Below are 26190 nucleotides of genomic sequence, written 5' to 3' on the forward strand. Positions count from 1 at the left end.
TCTTTTCAGGGGGATTCAGAACTGTGTATGTGTTTAAAACTGTGTGTTTACTCTAGGTATCTCTCCGTTAAACTGTGTGTGCTATAAGGTAGCGTGCCTTTCATCTCCCTAGCTTCGTGACATGGCCTCTTGCCTTAAGCTTACAGAAAGTTCAGGATCTTTATTCCATATCTATAACTATGAGCTTTGCAAGAACCAGAAACCACAAAGGGTGGAGAAAAAACATAAAAAAAGCGACTCTTAACTCTGTTCTGCTATTGCAATGTTCAATGGCTGGCTGCTAGCACTCCATTATTTCCCTTGTGTGGGTTCGGAGACCCCCCCCCACCCTCGTTGTTCTGTTTTTGTGTTGCTGTTCAAACTTGCTTCCTTCTATTTGAAAATACTTGATTTGGGGAGCACATGGAAAAAAGAGAGGAAGAAAGAGAAAAAGGACTAAGCCGAAAAAACAAAAGAGCCGTTTGAGCTGAAAAACAGCTGAACTCTCGCCTTTGTGGCTGGATGAAAAAACACTGTTTGATGGTGGCGTGCGGCTTGAGAGAGCCAATAGAAATCCCTGGTCGTGGCGTGAATCTGAGGGAAAGGTTACATTTCCACATGCAACGCTGGACTAAAGATGCTTCCGCTGCAACGCGCCCCAAAATGGAGAAATTACCTAAAAAAGTGGCTTAAAAGAGGAGGACGGGATGGACGGGCGGAGGACACACAAGAAACAGAGAAAGGGAGGGGGAATGAAGGGAGGGAGGAAGCAAATGGAATACAAATGGACACACACGGCCAGAGCCTGCCACTATCTGGCCCTAGTAATGAGTGCAGAAAACTCTCGCAAGCTCTAATGAAAATGACATCCAATTCTCTGGCCCACTGTATTGATTGTATTTTCATCTTTATTAAATTAATATGGTTGAGATCCGCCTTGCCTCTCCCTGCTGAGTGCAAAATTTGGGGGGAGGGATGTGATGTGTGTACATCTGACAAGTATTACACCTGGAGCATGCTAATCACAGACTGTGAACTAATAGAAAAAGAAGAGGGATCGGGTGGCAGTTTCTTTTTTTCGAGGCAAATAAAAAATACATTCAGCCTACTCTGTACTCGCCATCACTATTCATACAAGTACATCAATAAGTCCACAGGGGTTGTGAAGGTGTGTGTATATATATATACGTGTGTCTTTGTATCAATGTATTACTATCTTTGTGGGGTCCAGGGAACAGTCCTTGATTTGGGGTTAGAATTATAATGCTATGGTCAGGGAGTTTGTGTGTGTGTGTGTGTGTGTGTGTGTATCAGAAATATCTGCTAAACAAGTCGAATTTCACTTTGTGGAGACATTTTGCTTGTCCATTCAGGTTAGGTTTAACATAAAAAAAAACTTGTGTGTGTGTGTGCATGTGCCTTACTGGGGTTTGCCTTTGGCCTGGCAAGACAGCTCCATGTTCTGTCCCTCCCTTGGCAGCCCATCGGGAAACTCCACTACAATCTTCACTTCCGGTTTGTCTGTTGAGAGTGGAAGGAAAGAGGGAAACAGGTAGTGAAACAAAGCATGTCAATATGACATGTTTTTGTGCCGTGAAAAGATAATCAAACTAGGGCCTAGTCCACACGTACACGCGTTTTGGCATTTCGTCCACATGAAAACTGCGTTTTAGGTAATTAAAAATGGACCTTTTGAAAAACTCAAAAGATATTTAGAAACTCAGTTTTCAGTGTTCACATGTAGACAGAGAAAACTGAGATTTGGCTTGTGACATCAAAGTGTGCACCGCTATCTTCTTTGTTTCCATGAGGCGATTTTGTGCAAGGCGGACGTAGCCAAAAGAGTGCTGGTTTTAATCTTGCTAACAGGACTTTTTACATGTTTACACCAACAGTTACACTCCAACTATATTGAGGAACAGAGGCGTCTGAATGCGCTATGGAGGTCACTGCTAATTCCAACACTTGCGCCACTGCTGTTAGCCTATCGGAACCGGCAATAACTTTTATTCAGGCTTCTGACTGGCCAACATGGCTTTAAGGTTTGTGTTATATTATTGCCTGTTGGTTTGGCATGCTCTTAACAGTGCTTGACAGCATTTGTTTTGTATTTTCATGTGGACAGAGATTTATTTTAAAACAGTGCTTGTATGAACAGGATTTATTGTAAGAACGAAGGATAAAATAACACTGTTTTAAAAAATGCCAGAGTACGTGTGGACTAGGCCTAGAATCCAATCTCTCCATATTGTTTCATTTCAAGTTGATATTGGCACAGTATTGTGAAGGAAGTGCTGAGTGTTAAGAAAAAAAGTCAGTTTAAAGTCCTTCTGTGAACTGAGAAGAATACTGGACTTCAAATGCATGACAGTAATTGACTGTCGCAAAATCCCTTTTACAACATTTTGACTAAAAAAAAACTAGAAACCTTCAGAAATGTCTACATTTCTTCCTTTTAACAGAATTATACTCCAGACTTTTTAACTGAATACTAGTGCAGGGCAAGTTTTGGTTTTATTTCACAGAAATAACAAGTGAGATACCATCCTGCTGTCGCCTTAGGACTGTTCTTACGTAGTTTGAATGATGCTGCTTTGATGTTAGCTTGTGGGGGGATGCAAATAGTCACCAAATTAATGTTGCATAATCCTTTCTGCAGGAAGTGAGGACATTTAGCAGGTAGTGAGGACATTTAACAGGTAATGAGGGGCATCCTTTCTGCAGGTAGTGAGGACATTTAGCAGGTAGTGAGGACATTTAACAGGTAGTGAGGGGCATCCTTTCTGCAGGTAGTGAGAACATTTAGCAGGTAGTGAGGACATTTAACAGGTAATGAGGGGCATCCTTTCTGCAGGTAGTGAGGACATTTAGCAGGTAGTGACGGGCATCCTTTCTGCAGGAAGTGAGGACATTTAGCAGGTACTGAGGACATTTAACAAGTAGTGAGGGGCATCCTTTCTGCAGGTAGTGAGGACATTTAGCAGGTAGTGAGGACATTTAACCGGTAATGAGGGGCATCCTTTCTGCAGGTAGTGAGGAAATTTAGCAGGTAGTGACGGGCATCCTTTCTGCAGGAAGTGAGGACATTTAGCAGGTACTGAGGACATTTAACAAGTAGTGAGGGGCATCCTTTCTGCAGGTAGTGAGGACATTTAGCAGGTAGTGAGGACATTTAGCAGGTAGTGAGGACATTTAACAGGTAGTGAGGGGCATCCTTTCTGCAGGTAGTGAGGACATTTAGCAGGTAGTGAGGACATTTAACCGGTAATGAGGGGCATCCTTTCTGCAGGTAGTGAGGACATTTAGCAGGTAGTGAGGGGCATCCTTTCTGCAGGAAGTGAGGACATTTAGCAGGTAGTGAGGGGCATCCTTTCTGCAGGTAGTGAGGACATTTAGCAGGTAGTGAGGACATTTAACAAGTAGTGAGGGGCATCCTTTCTGCAGGTAATGAGGACATTTAGCAGGTAGTGAGGACATTTAACAGGTAATGAGGGGCATCCTTTCTGCAGGTAGTGAGGACATTTAGCATGTTGTGAGGACATTTAACAGGTAATGAGAGGCATCCTTTCTGCAGGTAGTGAGGAAATTTAGCAGGTAGTGACGGGCATCCTTTCTGCAGGAAGTGAGGACATTTAGCAGGTACTGAGGACATTTAACAAGTAGTGAGGGGCATCCTTTCTGCAGGTAGTGAGGACATTTAGCAGGTAGTGAGGACATTTAGCAGGTAGTGAGGACATTTAACAGGTAGTGAGGGGCATCCTTTCTGCAGGTAGTGAGGACATTTAGCAGGTAGTGAGGACATTTAACCGGTAATGAGGGGCATCCTTTCTGCAGGTAGTGAGGACATTTAGCAGGTAGTGAGGGGCATCCTTTCTGCAGGAAGTGAGGACATTTAGCAGGTAGTGAGGACATTTAACAAGTAGTGAGGGGCATCCTTTCTGCAGGTAGTGAGGACATTTAGCAGGTAGTGAGGACATTTAACAAGTAGTGAGGGGCATCCTTTCTGCAGGTAGTGAGGACATTTAGCAGGTTGTGAGGACATTTAGCAGGTAATGAGGGGCATCCTTTCTGCAGGTAATGAGGACATTTAGCAGGTAGTGAGGACATTTAACAAGTAGTGAGGGGCATCCTTTCTGCAGGTAGTGAGGACATTTAGCAGGTAGTGAGGACATTTAACAGGAAATGAGGGGCATCCTTTCTGCAGGTAGTGAGGACATTTAGCAGGTAGTGAGGGGCATCCTTTTTGCAGGAATGAGGACATTTAGCAGGTAGTGAGGACATTTAACAAGTAGTGAGGGGCATCCTTTCTGCAGGTAGTGAGGACATTTAGCAGGTAGTGAGGACATTTAACAGGTAATGAGGGGCATCCTTTCTGCAGGTAGTGAGGACATTTAGCAGGTAGTGAGGGGCATCCTTTCTGCAGGAAGTGAGGACATTTAGCAGGTAGTGAGGACATTTAACAAGTAGTGAGGGGCATCCTTTCTGCAGGTAGTGAGGACATTTAGCAGGTAGTGAGGACATTTAGCAGGTAGTGAGGACATTTAACAGGTAATGAGGGGCATCCTTTCTGCAGGTAATGAGGACATTTAGCAGGTAGTGAGGACATTTAACAAGTAGTGAGGGGCATCCTTTCTGCAGGTAGTGAGGACATTTAACAGGTAGTGAGGACATTTAACAAGTAGTAAGGGGCATCCTTTCTGCAGGTAGTGAGGACATTTAGCAGGTAGTGAGGACATTAAACAGGTAATGAGTGGCATCCTTTCTGCAGGTAGTGAGGACATTTAACAGGGAGTGAAGAGCATCCTTTCTGCAGGTAGTGAGGAGCATTTAGCAGGTAGTGAGGACATTTAGCAGGTAGTGAGGACATTTAGCAGGTAGTGAGGGTTTTTAGCAGGTAGTGAGGAGCATCCTTTCTGCAGGTAGTGAGAGGAGCATTTTAGTGTGAAGTCTTCTCAGTCAGGTGTGCAAGTACCTTGCTCTGTCCCGGACCTCTGAACACCAACAACTGTTAAGGAGGACGCATCCCCAACCTTTTTTGGCCTTACCAGACACAGTATTTCAGTCATGGAGAAAGAGGGAGAAACAGTTTGGTTGCAAATGCCTCATCGGATGGTTTTTATCAGCCACGTTTCTGTGAGAATCATGGCACCGCAGTCACCTTCGTTAGCCTGATACTTAAGTCTTGCGCAAAATATACAAGTTTGTTTTCCAACGATTAGAGATTTGCCAGCAGAAAACCTGGAAGGGGAGTCTGTGCAGCTTAGCTAGGAGGCCACCTTTCCATCTTCTAACATGCTGTCTGTGAGCCCTTTGTTCATTCAGGTCATCTGTAGCAGGTAAATCCACTGAGGAGCTGAGAGGTATGTGGCATTGTGCAGTATGTAATAAGCCAGATTAGAAGGAGAGGATGAAAACCAGAAGTGTTTCTTGGTTGAATAGCCCTGTTGTAAAGTCGGGGGAAAGCAAACATCCTTGCAGACGGATAAGGAGTCTGAAAGGTGTTTTCTTAGCTTTGCATTATGTGTCTTGTTTGTCAGGAAGATAGTGATCCACTGCTAGTTGTTGGCAATTGGATGGGGACCCATTTGTAAAACCCTCATAACCAGAACCCAAGTCAAGTGAGATACAAATACAATATATAATTGCTTTGTCAGGTTATGGCTGAATATTACCCTGTAAAGAGATGTTTTAAATGACCACCTCTCGTCAACAGAGAGAAGATGGTTTTCATTTTCAAAGCATATTTATAGCAATTCTACAAATTTTATCATAGGGTAGATAGATTTTATTGTTGCAGCTTTAAAGTGATTATTCTGCAATTCTACGCATGTTGCCATCTTTATTATGTTGACACGGACCTCTTGCAGAATCTCCTCAGACCCCAGTTTGAGAACAGCTGCTATAGAGTTCACAGCTGGCAATCCATCATTTTCAACAATGTAATGAATTTCATCATTAACTTTCCTTTACTGTACCTTCAACTGTTGATTTTACCTCTGGCTCTGAGTTTATTGGGGTCTAAAAAAAAATATTTGGCGGTTTTGCTTAGTTTAAAAACAGGTTAACAAAATTCCAAGGATGCTTTCTGAATACAGCCCTTTTTCTCTATAAACTTTCTTGAAGGAACATCTGATTAACTGGAGGGTCTCTCCAAACTTGTTACAATCACTTCAAACTTTCTGTTTATAGTATGAGGTGGAAGACTAAATACGTTGTTTTCAATGTTCAAGTAGTCTGTTCGAAAATGCATTACAATATCTACCAGCATAATCTGAAATAGTTAAAGGTGGTCAAAAAAGTATCAAAGAGTTTGGAAAATAATGATGCCAATACAGCGCTTCATAAATCATTCATGTTGCTTGGAGCATACACCTTGGAGTGGAATTTAACTTTAAATACTAGCAGCTCACTTTAATAGTAATACTAAAATTGATGCATGGTTAGTGTAAACTGGATATATACTATTTGGGAACACCAGACACTAATCCCTAATGTAGATGCTGCTATAGCTCCACAGAGATTTTCCTACTGCTGTATTCCCTGATGTTAATGCTGCTACTATAGATCCGAAGAGATGTTCCCTTTTCTCCTCCCATTGCCAATCGCATAATTCCACCTCAGTCATGTTTGTGCCTGGTGGGCAACTTTGGCAGAATTTTTTAACACAACCTATCAGACTGTGGACTTCGTGGAATTAATGTCCAGAATGCTTAGAAGTAGCAACATGACATCAAACTCTGAAGTTTGTCCAAAGTCTCAATTCTTCAAACTCTTGGGGATCTTTACGAGACAAACCTGTTCCCTTTCATTCGGTCACCCTGTACAACGCATTATAGAAATGCTCCTTGAAGTACATTACCTGAATGCAAACTTCAATCACGCATTTTAGGGCAAATAAGATGTCAAGTCGGCCCCAAACCCCACTTTCCGGAAGATAAAACTGTGGTTAAACCCTAACCACATTGATCCTCCACCCTTCACCACCCTGAATAGAAGGACTCATGCTTTTCTAAAACTATTTTGCTCTTATCTTGGAACTCTCTACCACCCATTCCTAACTGTCCACTTATATGGACATATCCCTCTGGGCGCTGTCACTAATAACATTCACATTCAAGGTTGTTTCTTGTGACTATGTATGCTAAATTCTGTTGCTTCATCTCCTGGCCTCAAGCATAGCTTTAATGCAGAACAAACTGACAAAGGCATTAATGCCATATAAGGCAGAAGGGGGTATTGTATATGTCCAAAATGCCACAGCTAAGACCTGTTCATAGGCACAAAAGAATCACGAAGCACCTGGATACATTTCTCAACTGTGGTTTATAAGCCACATACCACAAACACCCAAGGTGATTTATTGCTATTATAAAGCAGTTACCAATGTAATAAGAACAGTGAAAATGTAAAGGCACATGCCACTGATATATGATCTTAAATACCACCGCTTCAGCCAAGATTTAAACCAATCAAGATTCAAGGCTCAGAACATAAAGTTTATAATAAAACCTTTACAATTCAGGTAGACAGAAAAAAACATTGAGAAATGCTGTCATGCATTCTCTTTACAAACTGTAAATGCGTATGATCTATCAATATTATTAATACCATTTCTGACCATTTCTGATCCAACACCTACATTTACTATATTTCTCCCCAATAAACGTTTGCTTGCAATATCATGGCCTAAGGTTTGCGGGAAGATCATTGTTGAGGGTAATGTGTTATAAAGTTATGACGTGCAGTAATAATATCACATTTGCAATAACAAGTAATATAACAGAGTAGTGAATAAGTAATAATATTTTTTGTTCTTACTTTCTTAACTTCTGTACAGTTATTGATCTAATGAATATTTAAGAAGCTCCATCCCAATTCTGACTGACTCTTTTCAAGTTCATGATTATGTAAGCTATTTGCAGAGGGAGCAGAACAATACGTTTCTTTCATTTGGCTTATAACACAATATATCTACACCACAAGTTAGAGCGAGGATACTTAATACCAAAAGTATACATTAACCACATGCAGACGAATGACTAAATAGCTGTTTGGCTTAGATGTGAATGAAAACTAAATGCATGTTTTCTATGGTAGTATCGTCTGGATTTTGAATTCTTGAAATACTTACTTATGTTAGCTATTTTGCTAAAATATTGGGCTTCGTTAAAAGTGATTTCAAGTATTTTGGGATACTTTTAAATTCCATTGTGGATGCCATGTCATTGTTTTTTATTGTAATTATTAACCATTTAAGCCCATCCAATGCTGTTTTAGTTATCACGCCGCACACTCAACCAGGAAGTCTAGAAAGAAATCCTTACACTCCAGAAAGAACGAACCTTCCAGCCTGCTCCCTCAGTTGAGCTCACTTGCGCCCAAGCTGCCACAAGGACTTGTTAGAGTCTGAATAGACAAAGCACCCATACTTGATTACTAAACCCCCAACTCTGGATAGTGCTAGCCAACTGAATCACTCTCCTGGGCTAATCCGCAAGCAGGATTTGAAAACCTGGTTTTGCAACAATGCAGCTAACTGAGACAGTGACTTTACTGCTCTGCCACGTAAAATGGTCTCAAATGACACCTGAAAGGAAATGTACATATATTTTATTTCTGATGATTAGGGTTGAACTACTGTAGGCCTAATGAGGATGCGTGCTGCTTGGCTACCAAAGGAAATCTAAATGTCAAGTACGTTTGTGAGACATGCCTGTTTATGGTGAATAGATTCTGGTACTAAGGACCAGAGGCGTTTCTAAGTATAAGCAACCTAGGCGGTCGACTAGGGTGCCACCTGCATGGGGGGCGCCGATTGGGCACTGCACCCACTCTTATATGATAAAAAATAAAATAAATAATAGATATATATATATATACCGGGGAAATCAATCCATATTTAGTTTAGTTATTATACAAATAAAACAAATTATACATTAAGTCGAGACTTATTTATTTATTATGAGTGAGATGATATTGACGTTTGGAGAGATGTTGAGGCAGGGCGGGGCCAGGTGTGGACGGTGTGTGAGTAGGTGCGCCAGTTGACGTTCATATGATCTGTTGAAATTATCTGAATTATATGAATATGCAAAGATCAAAGCCATCGGGGGCACATTATAGAAAGAAGAGGAAAGATGAGGAAGAAAGGAGAAAAAAGTATAGTGGTATGTTTTTATGGAAATGTTTTAAAGCATCTGTCTCTGGTTTGAGCTATTTGAAATGTAGCTAACTACCTAAGTTAGTAACGAGCAAAGTTAGAACTACAAAGAGTAGCAGTAGATACGTAGCATTTAGCAGTGGGCAAAAGGTGGAAGTGGAACCCTAAAGGCCAGTTCAGATCATAATTCAGGCTGGTTTTAAAATTTGGCAGAGACATTTGCTGTAGTGAACTGGTTAGTTGCAGAGCGTTTGAAGCCCCTGGGGACCTACCTAATCGCCAAGTCAAGTGCACTAGTGGTTTTAGAACGTCTGGGATTCTTTCGCAAGTTGCATCTAATCTCGTTGCAAATCATTGATCTGAACTGGCCGTCAGATGTATCTTTGTTGTTCTGAAGATTTGAACTTTAGAATTTATAATTTTGTAATCAAATACGACATATGCTCTCAAGACGTTTTGAGGGAGAGGCAAAGAAGATGCTGCTGCCACTGAAGGAGAACCATCACGACTGGAATCACTCCCCTCTGAGAGTGAGTAGCCCCGTGGTTCCGTTAAGTTAATTTTACCATGGCGCCCTGCCAGCTCAAGAAAAATAAATCTATAATCAAAACGTTTTGTTCGACAAATTACAAATAATTTGTTGGGGTAGACAATCTTTTTAAAGGATATTTAGCTGGATGTGCTATTTTCTTGATGCGATTTAAGAAACACAGGACGCATTGTCATAATCAGAGCTACCAATACACTTTGTGTGGGCGGGTTGTATGAGAAGCAGAGACTTCATTACCGCATTCGAAACGACAGTCTCTCACCCTGTGAGCACTGCGCGCAAAACAAATTACTTCAGCAGGAAGGAGACAGATCAGGCCAGTCACCAGAGTAACGCACGTTAAGGTACCTGTCGTTTGTTTGCTTGACTACGTTAATTACCTAACTACTCAGATAAAACACAAATTATTCTCACCTCATCTAGATTTGTAGCTATCAGTATTGCTGCCGAAATTGTATCACCAGTGACGATATCATTGATAGTTTTGCAGCAAGGAAATCGTGGCATGTCCAGTTTTAAGACAGAAACTGCCCATCATCTGCTGTAATAGCAAACAGAATAAGATTTTGAGTGTATTTTTTGTTTACCCAGTTTATGCACCTGTCGTTAAATATTTGATGCACATTAGTAAATATTGTTTTTATTTTGTCTTTATTTATATTTTTTGTAACAGGACACTATCTTGATTCTTCTTTTATTGTTTACATTTTTGGTACACCTGCTATCGCAAGTAAAATTAAGAAGTGTCATTTCCCCTGAAGTTGGCAACATTTAGAGATCTGCCCTAGGGCACCAGATTGCCCAGAAACGCCTCTGCTAAGGACCCACAGTACTGCTGGGTAAGCGTTGATGTGGAGAGGATAAGAAAGTACCAATATGAAAGTACCAATATGAGTATAAATAAAAGAGGTGCATGTGATGTGTTCAAGTTTCAGAAAAGTATTTGTCTTGCTAGAAAAGTTTTGAGACCCCTTTCCAAATTAAGGGTGTAATTTAGACTGACGCATTCACTGATATGACTGAATTTGGATGTACATTATAATACGCAACATCCATAGCATGACCACTCTATAATGCAATACTTATAATATTGTAAAATATTCCAGTGCACTTATCATAAAATGAAAAACATGTCTGTATACAAATCAAAACATATGTCTATTCTATGAATAATCAATAGGCATACAACATTAGGAGTAAACATAGCATTTTGATAAATACTTTAATGAACTGGATTGGGGAATTGGATGGATTGGGGAAATATTTGTTTAGGTCTGCAGATTTCTCACAGTAGCAAAGTAAAGCTAATGAGAAAGATCAACTTTATCTAATGTCAAGTGTAATATACAGCTCTGGAAAAAAGTTAAAAGACTACTGCAAAATTTCTCTGGTTTCTCTGGTTTTACTATTTATAGGTATGTAAAATGTAAAATAAACAGTAAGATTAACTGTTTTATTTTATTTGTATAAAGTTCGGACAACATTATTGCCGAATTCCAAATAAAAATATTGTCATTTAGAGTATGTATTTGTAGAAAAGAACAGCTGGTCAAAATAACCAAAACCTCAAATAATGCAAAGAAAACAAATTCAAAACAAAAACAGAGGTTTTCAATGAGGTTCAGGTCTGGAGATTGGGCTGGCAATGACAGGGTCTTGACCTGGTGGTCCTCCATCCACATCTTGATTGACCTGGCTTTGTGGCATGGAGCATTGTCCTGCTGGAAAAAACAATTCTCAGAGTTGGGGATTATTGTCAGAGCAGAGGGAAGCAGGTGTTCTTCCGGGATAACCTTGTACTTGGATTGATTCATGCGTCCTTCACAAAGACAAATCTACCTGATTCAAGCCTTGCTGAAGCATCCCCAGATCATCACCGATCCACAGTGGGTGCGAGTCAATGTGGCTTGTAGGGCTCTCCAGATCTAACCATTAGATGACCAGGTGTTGGGCAAAGCTGAAAATGTGACTCGTCAGATAAGATGACCTTAGTCCATTCCTCTATGGTCCAATCCTTATGGTCATTTGCAAATTTCAGCCTGGCTTTTCATTGCTTCTCATTGATGAATGGCTTTTTTCTAGCTTTGCACAACTTCAGCCCTGCCCCTGGGAGCCTGTTTCGAACCGTCCTCGCCGTGCACTTCACCCCAGCTGCTGTTTGCCGTTCTTTTTGTTGGTCAATTGATGTCATCCTATGGTTGTTAAGTGACATTTGAATGGTTGTCTCGGTCAGTGGACAGTCGTTTCGCCCTCTGCCTTTGTTGTCCCCAATGTCTGTTGCTTGACCTTGTTCCTATATCCCTTTGCCAGTAAAGCCAGAATTAAACCTTTCTTTTCCTCACTCAAAGCTTTTCTTTTAAACTCTTTTGTTGCTGAATAGTTTTTTTTAATTCAAATTACATTTGAGGTACTACTTGTACTGTGTTTGCCATCCAGCTGGTCCTGTTGCAAGAGGATAGTGATGACCACAGCAGTGGTTTTTATACTTTTCCTCGTTAAATGAGATTTGGTTCAGGTAATCACCTAATCAGTACCTCATTAAGTAAAATGAGGTGTGCCTGCGTTGGAATTTAACAGACACTGGAATCAAATCAATCGTACCTATAATTTCTAAACAAACAGCTGGAGGCAGGGCCTTCTCTCATAGAGCTCCACTACTGTGGAATGATTTGCCAATTAAGGTTAGTAATGCAAACTCAGTGCAAACTTTCAAGTGTCTACTAAAGACTAATCTCTACAGCACTGTCAATGATTAAGTGTAGTCTGGCCCAGGGGCGTGAAGGTGACCAGAAAGGTTTGATACTGTCCACCCTTGGTGTCTTGCCAGGTGGGCTCTCATCGCCACTTGGATGCCTTCCCTCCAATGCCATTCGGGGGCGGAGTCACTGGCTTGTTGTTGTCTCTCTGTTGCGTACTTGTGGAATTGGGCTGTACTCTGCTGGCAATACTCAGCCCTCATTCAGGGTGGTTGCGGTTGGTGGGTGTCCCTTTGGTTGATGCATGGCAATGTGGGTGGATTGATTTCCTGCCTGTTGGTCCCTGTCCGGGGCCTCCCTCAGATAGGGCAACAGTGTCACCGGACCCCCCTGTCTCAGCCCCAAGGTCTTACGCTGCTATATTATTGTGCTGGGGGAGTAGGGTCAGTTCTCCTTCCCCACTATAAATCCTTGTAGATCTAAGGGATGTATTTAAAAAAAAATCCCTGTCTCCTGCCGTTTTAAACTTATGAGGACATGAGGTCCTGGCTCACACCTGAGGATAACCAGGCTTAAAAGACCCGTTGCTGTCCCTGTCCAAAGTCCTCCTGGTTGTGTTGCAGATCAAGATGATACCTGACGATTTCAGCTGCCACTGTGCTGACACCTCCCCCTCCCCCGTGTTGTCCCTGTCCTTGTCCATCTGGTCATGCTTCGACGTGGGTTAGGGTTTAAATAGACTCTGGACTCAGCCCACATGCATTTATTCATTATTACAATTTGTACTCTTAATATGTTCACCCGGCACAGCCAGAAGAGGACTGGTCTCCCCTCTGAGCCTGGGTCCTCTCGAGGTTTCATCCTAAATTTCAGCCTTCTTAGGGAGTTTTTCCTAACCACTGAAATTCAACACTACTGTTGTTTGCTCCTTGGGGTTTAAGGGCGGGTGTTTTGTAAAAGTACTTTGTGACAACTGCTGATGTAAAAAGGGCTTTATAAATACATTTGATTGATTGATTGATTGATTGAAAGTGACAGACTGGCAATTCAAACAGATGTCCTCACTGAATAACCGAATGAGGAAACGTTTAGGTGAGGTCACAGAAACACAATGCCAGGTGGGGAAAAATTTACATTTGAAGTTACTGCCAAAATAGTATTATTATATCCAACACCAGTGCTATGAAGCAAAAAAAGGTAAATCTAGTGTACCCCCCTATATTTACAGCAGCTCACTGTCCAATTAGAACAGATGCTCCAAACCTCTCCTCTCTCTTCTCCAAGGAGTAGACTGTCAACAATCCATGGGCCAGCAGTAAGCTACACCATTGACCTTTCTGGTCCAACAACCTTTGGCTCATCTATTAACATGACTGGCCTGACTAGCCGCCATGCACAAACTGTCCAGGTTCCACTACCCTCCACCACGACCACCCAGTGATTGACGGTTGGAGGTGAAAAATGCCTGTTTGTTGCCAGGCCTTAAAGGGATTTATGACTTGGATGTGACATCACTGCTGCTACCACGGTTTACAGACTGCACGGTTTGAGGCATCATTATTTTGTCGAATGTTAAAAACGTCTCAGGTTCTGGCAGTGCAAAGGAAATTTCCCAGAGTGAGCCTATATTTCTTCTTTTTAAAAGAGTTAAGGCGGTATCGATTGGATGATCTAGAGGTGTTCTTTTGCAAGTTGCAATTATTCAATATAAAAAATGTATTTAAAGACTAGAACGAGATATTTGTTATGTTTATGAACTTCCCCTGTCCTTGTATTATCCAGGAAGGGAAACAAGATAAATGATCAACACATCTGACCGGCTAACAAGGCATCGTCGGGATGTCAAAGGCGCTTTAGAGGCTTTATGTAAGAAAGCCATAAAAGTCCTTCTGAACTACATTTAAGACAGAAACAGGATTATAAAAGTAGGTTAACAGCCTGGGCCGCCTAACAGTAAGTAAACCGTAATACTGCCCTCCACTGAAAGACAAGCCTCTTTAATATGTACAGTACTAATGAGAGCAAGGGGAGAAAGAACAGAAGGAGAGAGTAGGACACTACAAGAAAAGGGAGAGTGAGGGAGAAAAGAGAGACGCGGTGAGAGAGCGATGGATGGAGATACAAAGAGGGGCTATAGAGATGGAAGAGAGATAATAAAGGAAGAGAAAGGGCAAGAGAAAGGGCAGAGATATTCAAATGAAAGATGAAAAATGTGGGCAATTTTACTTTGAAAGAGTCAGCAAATGAAAGAGGGGAGAGAGAAATAGAGAAATAAGAACAAATAAAAATGACCAAGTCAATGAAAATACACCCTGTTTATTGATCCTGCCTGGCAACAATGGCTGGCGTGGACCATGAGAACAGAAGCATGTCTACTTTCCTTAGCACCGCTACTATCACCTTCATAATCTCGTGTGTCGTGCCAATATTTCCGTCATTTCCACTGTTGTCTTAATCATTATCCTCATCACCATCTTAATGATTTTCATGTACTCCACAGAAGCACTAATAGTGAGTATAGTGGTCGTGAGCTAGGCATGGTAAAGGTAGAACTGCAGGACAGACTATAACATTATAACCTACCACAACCTTGATAAATGCACTAGGGGGCGATCACAGTTTAGAACGTCCTTTTCGGATCGCTTGGAGAGATATGCATCTTTCCCTCCCTGTTAGGTCTAAAGTGTGATACCGCATCCAAACATGGGCACGGCTCCAAACTCAGATCACATCAAAGGACTCTAAATCTAATATTCTCCTTGTGATGGAGCTTGCAGTAGTGCCATACATGCCAGTTAAAGTATGTGAACATTAATTCACATAGCATACAGCGGTATACTTTAACAGTAGCTAAATCTTAAAGTGTTTTGAACCAACATTATTGTACAAGCAATTGCAAAATCTCAAAACTATTACCACTCTGTAGATGACATGCCTTCAAAACCGCATCAGCAATTAAAATACATTGACAAGACATTAGCTATTTTTCTAATATATTGGATCTAGAAAAAAACTGTTTGCCTATTCAGCTCATTGGCTTGTAGATGGGTTCATTTCACAAGAACAGAATTCAGGGACGTTTCAAGAACACTGATGTTGTTATTCCTGGGTTCCTGAAGTAGAAGTTGCCATACTAAATGTCAAACATTGGGGCTCAACCTGGCTTCCTCACTGTCCAACCTTTCCGGTCAACACACAGCAATCTGCAGGCCTCATATTTGTTGAAATTACAGCCCTGCCAGAGTCTGTGCCAGTCTGTCTGGATGACTGACAAGGATAGGTAGCGGTGCCAGATTGTTCGGACATCTACCATTTTTACGGGAGAAAACTTCAAGCTTGGGACACCGCTCTACTGCAGAGGTTTGGAAACCACATTACTTAAATGAAATGGTAGCAGGTAGTGCAGAGGCTCATCCATGAAATACTGCAGGGCAGTACTACAGTAGGATCTCCCACCCGTTTACTCTTCAGAGTGTTATCATGTAGCTAGAACAACGAACAAAGACATGTCCAGCCTAGAATACATTCACCAAGGATCCCAGTGTCTTCCTGATATTTCCATTTGGGGAAAAAAGGGACATTTGTATAATATGAAGAAGACTGCCGTTATCCTTCTTAACATTGCTACATTAGTAATTTGGCAGACTAGAGTGAGTTACAGTTTAGAGTTTAGTGCATTGCTCAAGGGCAACATGACAGATCTGTCAGCTTCTCGGCACGGGAATTCAAACCAGTAACCTCTCGGTTAATGTCCCAATGCTCTAAGCACTAGGCTATCTGCCATCCTTCTGTTAACATAATTATTTGCTTTATTATCTGTGTCCCACAGCAGCACTCAAGCCTCTGCCATCCATCTGCTCCATCTTATGAGGAGAGTGGCACCAGAGAAGTAGGGTAGAACTGTTTGCCCTGCCTAGCCAGCCATCAACGTTATTAACGGCATTATTTAATATCCTCTGCCACATTTTCTTTCTATTTTCTATGGCAGAATGGAGTCTATTAGGATAGCCTGTGTGCTCAATGATTTTTGCTTAGATTGCATTTGCCTGCCCCAGCAGTATGGCAAAGCAATATGTCTGAGGAGAGCACGAGGCAGACCGAAGAATGACTAGGGGTATAATTTCGGCTGCCTGCTGACTTACATTGGAGGATCATTTCTACAGTTTGGATTAATAGTTCATTATACATTTTTTTGATATTCACTAAATGGTAAAATGCACTCTGCCTTAGCCATAATTTATTCAGCGCGGTCTGAAAAAACCATGACATCAGGGGCAGCCCGACCAGGCCCCTCACAAGCAGTTGGAGGGTCAAATACAGCGACTGTAATGGGAGAGTGGCACAACGTCATATTGAGGCAGATGAGCCTGTCTCCTCTGAGGAAAGGTCAGGTGCAGCATCCTTGTGTATTTTTTATTTCCTGTACGGAAGCTTTTTACAGGAAGGACGAAGCACAGGGAGCGACAAGCACATCTTAAATTAACCTTCCTTCAGCAACATAGTGAGCCATATGTCAAGGTTTGGAGGGAGAGGTGATATTTTGGAGAAAATATCCTTACCCTTTTGCATAGATAATAGGATCTGAACCGTAGGTCTTCAGCACAAAGGCCAAGTCAAGCACTTCAGGCCTTACTCATTGTATTATAATGCCACTACTGCATACTAAACATAGGGCAAACATGAAGGTGGTTGATTTCAGCTCCTGATGCAGAGACAGCTGACATGTAATTGGAAGGCATGTGTCTGTCTTGTGAGTTTGCCAAGAAAATGTGGCATTTTGCTGAAAACACCAAGCAGATCTCCTAACATGCTTTTGGAAATTGTTTGCAAGGCACAACTTTGTAAAAATAGACAAAAAGCTTCTCTGACTTTAGATCTAAGTCCCTCAGTAAATACCAAATTAATGGACACAACTATTGGAGTTATCATTTTTCGAGACCGTGGGTCCATACTCACAATGTACCACCAGGTAGGTCTGGGCCTGGAGGTCTTTAACTGCCGGGTGGTCCACGGAGCAAACAACGGGCACGCCGTCGTCCTCTTTGGTGACGGTGAATGTCAGCTGGCTGGTCACCGTGAACATGCGGTCATATGTCTGCTCCACCTTGGACTTGCCTGGGAAGGAATACCAAAACAACCAAGTTAAAAAAGACCATCAACGCAAACGTCCTTAATTAACATAACAATATTTGACTCCTGCACAAGCGTTGCGTGTGTCCTCTTTCAGTGTGGTGAAGCAAAGCGGCCGTGTGTAAACAAGAATATACAGGCCTAATGTGAAACAGTCATCTTCAGACTACAAATAACTGGGGTGGGAAGTAGACTAGTGATTAGAGCATCTGGCCAGTCACCAACATCTTTGTCCCAGAGCAAGTCACATGACCCTAATTGCTTTCAGGTCCTTTCGGTAAAAGAGAATGTGTTCTCAGTCGATTTACCAAGTAAAATAAGGGTACAACATCTTCATTTTTTTATGTAACTAACCTATACCTTTTAATCTTCACAAGGACACTGCACAATCACAATAACATAGTCGCTGGTAATTCTTGGGAGTTGTACAACAAACGCACAACACAAGGTTTTATGGGGAAAATGTAACCAAGTGTTCCCACACTGAATAGGGAGTGAAATTCATTTAGTTTTCTTCAAACTAAATGGTAACAAAGTGCTACTGTTGCTGTCAAGGCTACGGGGGGAAGAGTAGTAACTTAGTGTAAGAGAGAGAGGCGGCCATTGTGTGTCTCTAAATAGAAGCGCTCTCTGAGAGTGACCTTGTACAGTGTAAGTAGAGAGAGAAGGAGACGTCCTAGAGAATGGAAGGTGAATCACTGTCAACGGTTGTTGTACTCATGAGTCATTCAGAGGCTGCTGTGGTAGAGGTGGATGTGTTTCATGAGGGGATTTTGATGAGAAAGAACCCCCGCCAATGGTGCACAGCTTGATTGAGAAGCGGAGGTTGGTCGCGGAGGTGAGGTGGGCCGGGGTGGTGTAGTGAGGGAAAGGAGGAAGAGAGCGGTAGAGACAGGCGGAGGACAAGAGAAAATGCAGCTGAAAGAGAGGATTTCTTTTCATAGAGCTTTGAATTGCAAGGATGAAATGGCAAACTGCCTTCTTGCTCCTAGTGAACTGGCTTTGAGTGCTGTTGTTCCTTAGCTACAGGGATTTGATAGATATAGTTACCCGCTTCACATCCCACGCTGTCACAGTGGTGACAGCTGTCTCCGAGGCTGATGGGAAAACGAGTCTTTGTGACAAACAGGTGCATGTCACTCCTATTGATGGGCCAGGCACTGTAGAAATGATTTTGTCGCTAATAAAAGGCAACCGTGAAAAAGCGTATAACCACGAGGAGAAGGAGCAGCAAGGTTTGGCTCGCATCAAATGCTTTCAGTTTAAACTTTAACAGCTGAGTTACACATGAGAAAACAGCTGATGTGACTGTCTGACCAATGAAATGAGATGAGCAATTAAATACCAAGACAATCTATCTATCTAGCATCTATAACATTAGAAATGAATTTGATTATCCATGCCTCTAATACATTACTATTAAAGCACTGTAGCCAATCACTGACACGATGCATATTACCGCACTGCATTGTCAACATTAAGCAGCAGCTAACCTGTGCCGGGCAGTTCAAACTTTGATGAACAAAAGCCTTTATGTTAATAGCCTTGAATTAGATGCAAACTGAATCTTATAAATGTCCATAGGTGTCATCTTCCCTCAGTGATCGCATCACCGTTTGATAGCCACAGTGATGGGATGCTTGATATTACTCGGACACCCTTTTTTGAGTGCTAGAGAACATATTAATGTTAATGAAAAGCTAATTGCTTTTGTAGTCAAAGAGGTTCAACATCAAAGCAGAGAGAGTCAAGCCACTGGTAATGGCTGCACTTAGCTATTCCTTCAGATGCAAAGCCATTAACAGTCCCCCCTACTTTACATTTGAAAATCGTTAATTGTAATTTCAGTGCCATTTTAGAGAATGTAGGGGTGGGGGTTGGATGCGGGGGGCCTGCGTTCGGGGAGAGTGAACTCTGATGCGTTGAAGCGCCTCAGACATTTCTTGACTACTCGCCCGCTGCAAGTTCAAATATTATTTTATCAATTAGCCAGTCATTCTCGGAGAGTGTGGCAGGATAATTGAAAACACCCTGGTGGTTTTCTTAAGAAGACTTAAGGCTAATGGCGGCGCTGCTTGGCCCCCCAACTGTCACTACTCAGTCCCCCACACGTCTCGCTTCGCTTTCATCTCATCTTGTACAGACAAAACCTGGGCTGCTGGAATTCCCATTGTTCCTTGACTTTCATTTCACTCATACACTTAAGTGCTGGAGATATCAGTGGAACAGAGGGCACAAAATAAACAGGATAAGAGAAGATGAGAGAGAGCGAGAGAGAGAGAGAGAGAGAGAGAGAAGGGAGAGTGAGGAGAGAGAGGGCACGGATAAGTAGAGAAAACCAGGGAAGGGGACAGAGAGAGCGACAGAGAAGGGCACGAGGAGGGAAATAAATAGACATTTGCTTTTGGGGCCAACATCTTGGTTCAAATTTGCGAGCGATCGGGACAGTTGTGTAACCTTTAAATGATATTTACAACATCCCCGATTATCCCTTCAGATAATTAGGTTAAATCATAACGACATTTAATTAGAAATAAATCCGCAAGGCGAGAAGCTGGCCGGGGCCAAAAGCAATTTGGAGCAGGCAGCTAGTGGGGTGGACTGTGGGGACACTGTCGCTCCCTTGTGTCTTGCATGTCATTTCATAATTCCTTGTGTACTACCTCCTCACCATCTCAAGAGTACTACAGGTCCCTCCCCCAAGTCCTTCTCCAATGGGTTATGAGGAGGGGGCAAAGAGGGAGGACACAAAGGAAAGATTACAAAGAGGTGCTGTCTTTTAATGAAGTCAAACTTCCATATTCATCATGTTGACAGGGCAATAAAGAACATGGAAGACATGGACTCGGCATTGTTAAAAGACATCGCAAATTTGGCCCAGCACCTTAACACCAGATTCATGGTTAATGTACCAAGCAGCAAGTGTAACATGAGCCAGCTCCCTGCTCTAAAGTAAAGTTTACCAATGGAGAGTTTCACAAACTAGGTCCTGGGGCTTGCCATGGGTGAACATTGTGTTTTCTTGGCAAAAAACTCCAACGTGCACCAATGGGAAGACCAAGACCCGAGATTGGGAAACCCTGCTCTAATGCACGTAAGTGACCCAAATAGGCCGAGATGTCATGGGACTAATTATAATGGAATGGGTGAAGAAAGGAAAAAGAGAGGAAATCCAGAAGAGGAAAGTTAGAAAGTGTGTAGAGGCATAGGTGCCAAAAGATGGGTTAAAGGAAACATCTATGTAGATAATGTGAGAGGAGTTGGCTTTTTGTGCTGGGGTTAACATAGTGATGAGCCACCTTCATGGGGTCTCTGTTCATTCTTCAAAGGCCACTGAGTAATATGTATGACTACATACCTGGGTCAACTGACTTGAACCTAGTCAACGTAGGGAATGGAAAATGACCAATCAACAATAACCCAAACTTTACAAATCATTAATAATTTACTGCAAAGCCAGATTTGTATATTCTTCATCAGAAATAGGAAATATGAAGACGTCTTTCTAGAAGTCCGAGTGGGACGGAGTTGTAGTAGAGAGAGTGTTTTTGGGGTGACAGTGTTGACGGGTGGTAACCTACCTTGGAGCTCTTTGTCTCCCTTCATCCATCTGATGGTGGCGGCGGGCTTGCTGCCCATGGCGGTGCAAGTCATCTCTGTCTCGTTGCCCTCGATCACCTGCCTCTCCCGGGATTCGATGATTGGGTTGCCTGGGGGGACTGGCACAAATAGACACAGTGTTTAGGAAACATTGGGCATAAATCACTTTCAAAACCAGAGGGTGTCCAGTCAGTCCACCCTTTTAGATGTCTTCCACATCCAGATGTGCTGGAGGGCTGTTTCATCAGCCATGGGTTGTGGTTCAGGCAATCAAATACTTTTTCAATTCTGTCTCTAAAAATACCTTGAAATAAAGGTGATTGTGAGCCATACATTATGATTATGTTATAATCTCTCAAATATGTCCCAGATTTCGCATGTCCTATGCATCTTGATTCAAGCACTTCTCAATTGGTATTCATACATACCTTAAGCATGCGCAGACTGACTAGTGAACACCTAAGTCCACCCCAGAATACACACCTATTGGCTGTCTTAATTAGTTTATCAGGGAGTTGACATTCATTTGGTTGTACTGTTCACTTATTTAAAGGGATTTTAAATTGCTTTTATGATTACTTTTTAGAAATGTGTTGTTGGACAAGCTTAAACCAGTGCAAATCGATATGTCCAGCAATGAAATGAAATATCCAGCTAATGACTTCCCACTAGACCAGGGTGGGCAAAATATGGCCTATTAAATTCGGCCTGCAGGTGGTTTTCGTATATTTTGAGCTAAAAACAAAACAACACTCCAGACCACTCTTAAACATCCAAAACCAGATGAAAAGTAGATAGAAATTAGCATACCCCAACGACTGAGCTACACAGTACCTCCAGATGTTAACCTGTATGAAAATCATATTTAAATGTAAATCAAACCAATTTGAAAAAATAATCCTGGTGCATTAACCCAGTATTCATAGAAGAACTAAGTCAGTTATGACTGTATTTGGTGTATATACCTGCACCGAAACACTGTCTATTTCTGGGTATGTGCAAATATACTTGATGCATATAGGTTGTCTGATTCTCATGGGCATTTGCTGTTTCATTAAGAGCCCCATTAGCCACTGCTGCCAACTCTTTCTGGGTATGTTTGTCTTTGGTAGAAACTGAGGAGTTTGCCAGGATCAAAGGAATATTAGGAGAAAAGCCCAGTTAAAAACCTAGAAAAAAATCTTTATTTATAATATTTTCCTTGTATTTGTAATTTATTTGTATTTGTTAAAGATACATTTTGTGACTTTTGGACACTGGTTGTAACAGTGGTGCTGTTGAGCCAAAAACAGGTCCATGAACAATGCCTACTAGGTCATGTATATGCCAATATACCCCCTTGTCATCAAAACAACTAGCTTTTAAACACATTACTCATCCAGCCTAAAAATGTCAGGTTTGACAAATATTTAGTTATTTGCTAAAAAATTGTACACTAAAGAATAACATTTAAATCATCCACTTTATAATAAAGCCCATATGACGCATGTTTTAAGAAGCATGTTTTAGGATATTGGAATAATTCCAGCTTTTGCTTGCTACCTACTGCCAGTCAAAACAGCTTGATACCATTTGTACTGTTCTACTCTTCCCTTGGCCCAGGCAGGCAGATCCATTTGCCAGAATCCCCATGTCCTCCTTGTGATTTTTTTTAATCACAAATTCTCCCAGCATCCCATCTGTGAAACTTCATTTCCAAAACGGCATCATTATGTCTAAGTGTGTACAGTACTCTTGCTTCAATCACGCTTTGCCCATTTATGTTACAATGTATAGCACACAATGTGATTTCCCTTTGAAGCCCCCTGCTGGGATCCACAGTAGATAACGGCATGATGGATTTTGAGTGACATGAATCTTGTGTTATTGTGTTGTGTTGATGCAAAATAAGGCATGGAGCTGAAGAAGTTCTTCAACTACCTCTGCAAGGTTTAGATGGAGACCATTCTATGGCTATGGATAGTATATTTTCTTCTCTTATTCTTCTATCCCCTGACAATTTTCAAATGATTACTGTTTTTATTATTACAGCAAGGCAGTGACCACTGTACAAGTTTGGGGCCCCTTTGGATTGTATTAACCCTCATACTATGTTTGGTGTACTGTACATTCAGAAGTTAGCAGGTTTCTGTTCTGCATTTTTAAGTGTTAAGGTACTGTATGTTACTAGTCTATTAGGTCGATCAGGTTTCACTTCAGCAGGATAGTATGAATAATTTCAATGTACTGTTCAATGCACTTTCACACCACATCATTTACATATATCAGCATATCCTCACTATGGATACTAGCAGAATCTGGCAAGAGGGAATCATTTATCAACGTCTTTGATAAACCACCAAAGGCACATACGCTGCCAGTTTTCAAATTGAGAAAGCAACTATGCCCCAAGTTGCTCTGTAATATTGTCTCCACAGACATCAGGATTCAAAAAAAACTTTTTTAAATTTGTGAAATGCCCACATGCCAATGTAATTCCAAAATTACTGCTAATCATTCAATCATTTCAGATCACACTTCAGAGCCTTGTGCAAAGTGTTGAAAGTTAAATTTACCTTGTATTTAATTAAGCCGACGGTCTTGCATTTCTTACATTGTATGTAATTAAGCAGATCCTTCAGAGCAACTTATAGAAGCAATTAGGGCTAAGGGCATTGCTCTTGGGTACAAGAGCAGATTGTGCACATAGCCAGCAACCTTTCATTACTGGCCCAACACACTAACCAATAGGAAGCGAAGTTCGCAAATAAGGAACTGATTCCTTGTTAGTGATGTGCTATTCACTGGACGACAATGCTTAGTTGTTTGTTGTTACATGGATGGAGCCAAAACATAAAACTACTCAGATTTTTTGTTAAATTCATATCGAGGGACACATTAAATTCCTGCATGGTAAGTAGAGTTCTTACAGATTGCACACATGCCTTTGTTGACGGGAAACACGTTTTTGCCGAGCCTGAATGCCTTTGAGTAGGTTCATGTTTAGTTTCCCCTATGTAAGGATGTCAACAAGTAGATATCAAGTCACTAATAAGGTGGCCATTACTTGAAGTAGGCTTCCACAAATTGATGAACCAATGTATTCTGCTCCCAGGGAAACATTTTCATCCCTTAAAAACCTTTCACTCGGGTTACTATGGTGGCTTCAAAGGCTTACCGACCAAGACATAGCATCAGGGTTAGTGTTCATCATTGCTCAGTTCGTGGACAGTGCGTGTACATGGTCCTGTGTGTACGTGTGTGTAGTCATACTCAGCACAGTGATGTCGGCGTAGGCCTCCTGTGGGGGGTCCGTGTACAGCTGGCACACATATCGCCCTTCATCCGACAGAGTGACGTTGGACAGAGACACCCGAAGCTCATTGTCCGAGAAGTTTACCAGCTGGAAGCGGGCGTCTTTCAGGGCTGAAAGGTAAAAACAAAGGTGGATATTGAGAGCAAGCAGAAGGGGAAAAAGGGAATCGGAAGGTCAAAAGTGGGAATCATCGTCATTGTCCGTGCACTGACAATTTCATGGGTGTTTATCAACTAGGTGAAGGTCTATCTTTGTGTGTCGTTGAGGTTAGTAACAGGTAAAGTTTCCGGAGGTAAAGTAAAAGTTAAAACATAAACACGTGGCAGCTACATGCTTACTCCCACACGGAGTCTAGTTCATTTGTTCCAGCCAGCCTTGCTTGCCCCCTACGAAGAGAGCGCTTTCAGAGGGATGCAGACCAAACCGAACAGGAAATGCCAGTCTTAACTTTGAGGCCTGTGCATCCAGCTTAGGGTCTCTCATCTAATTAGAACAGGAGTGTGTGATAAATGACACACACACACACACACAGAATAATGAGGAGTCCATTAGGGCTTAGTTTTGCCTGGCAAACGTGTCTGGTTAAGATTAAAGCCTCGCCCCCACCACCTCCAACATCTCCACAGCAGCCATTTACCGCTCTCTGTCTTCTCTCCCTACACTAGGTCTATTCTCACCCGCAGCCCAGTTCAAAGGAGCAAAGGCAGCCACAAAAGAGGTGGCGTGAATAAATCGGAAAATAAACAGAAACCAATAACAGAATTAAGAAATAATCATCATTACAATTTTGCGGTGGCGGGGACATGAAAGCCATGCACGGTTGCGATAGAGATGGGGCAGAGCGCTTTTTGCTTTCATGCCAGAAGAGAGCGAAAGCAAGCGAGGGAGCAAGGGAAGGAGGAGGAGGAGAGGGAGAGGGAAGGTGTCAGTCAAACGCACGGACGTTATTCTTCAAAGGAGGTGATGAAGCCTTCTCCTGTGTTCTGCCGATGCAGGGAATGATGCTTTAGACCTCCCCAGAGTGGAGACAGCACAGAAACACAGAACATGGATCCATCCCTTTCCCCTCTCAGGGTAATGCACTCAACCCTCCCAACCATCCCCCAGAACCCAGCACCTGGAAGTATCCACGCGCTGCATCTGGTGGCACCTAAAGGAGCAGGGATATAACCTGTTGCCTGCCAACTTATTGTTTCTGTCTTTAATCCAGTGGCCAAGGTGGTGCTTGTTTAATATCATAGAAATATCCTAGAAACAAATAGCTAACAAGAGTGCAAATTCAGGTTAAGAAACTAAATGTTTCAAGAGTAGCTCTACTACTTGCAGTTGAGAAAAATATAACCCATTTATGACAAAACGTAACCCCTCACTGTCTATTTAGCAATAAATTGACTAAGTATGCTACTTTTTAAAACAAACTGCAAGTTGTAGTGCCATAAGTCATTTTGCCTGGCTTTACTCTGATAATGGTGGCTAAAACAACAGATGCTAATGTGGCCCACAGATAATGTGCGACTAATTAAAGTAGCTGGCTTTTAAACAGGGTTAGGCCTGTCAGTGCGAGGGGCAGGCTGACGCTAATGATTACATGATACGTATTGATTGAAAGGCAGTGCTGGGATTAAAACACTCCAATGACAGGCACTGACCCTAATTAAGATGGGATGTTAATTCCAAACGTGTGCATTCAATATAGTTTTTATCCCTGATTTACTCAACCATTTCTTTTATTTAGGCAGTTACCAGAAAAGCAGTGCTTGTTAGGGCTTGCAACAAAACT

General features: G+C 41.9%; 1 protein-coding gene across 10 annotated transcripts in view; it reads right to left on the bottom strand.

The window, feature by feature from the left end:
• Window positions 1-26190, bottom strand: part of cadm1a (cell adhesion molecule 1a) — a 403137-nt gene that overhangs the window by 66860 nt on the left and 310087 nt on the right. For all 10 annotated transcript variants that reach the window (XM_013134625.4, XM_020048544.3, XM_013134623.4 and 7 more), the window contains 4 exons: window positions 24368-24520; window positions 21097-21234; window positions 17342-17500; window positions 1404-1500 (listed from right to left, as the gene is read on the bottom strand). In XM_013134625.4, the coding sequence (XP_012990079.1) occupies window positions 1404-1500; window positions 17342-17500; window positions 21097-21234; window positions 24368-24520 (547 nt within the window). The remainder of the gene's footprint in view (window positions 1-1403; window positions 1501-17341; window positions 17501-21096; window positions 21235-24367; window positions 24521-26190) is intronic.

Source organism: Esox lucius, chromosome 7, assembly GCF_011004845.1.
Source record: "Esox lucius isolate fEsoLuc1 chromosome 7, fEsoLuc1.pri, whole genome shotgun sequence".
Classification (NCBI taxonomy): domain Eukaryota; kingdom Metazoa; phylum Chordata; class Actinopteri; order Esociformes; family Esocidae; genus Esox; species Esox lucius.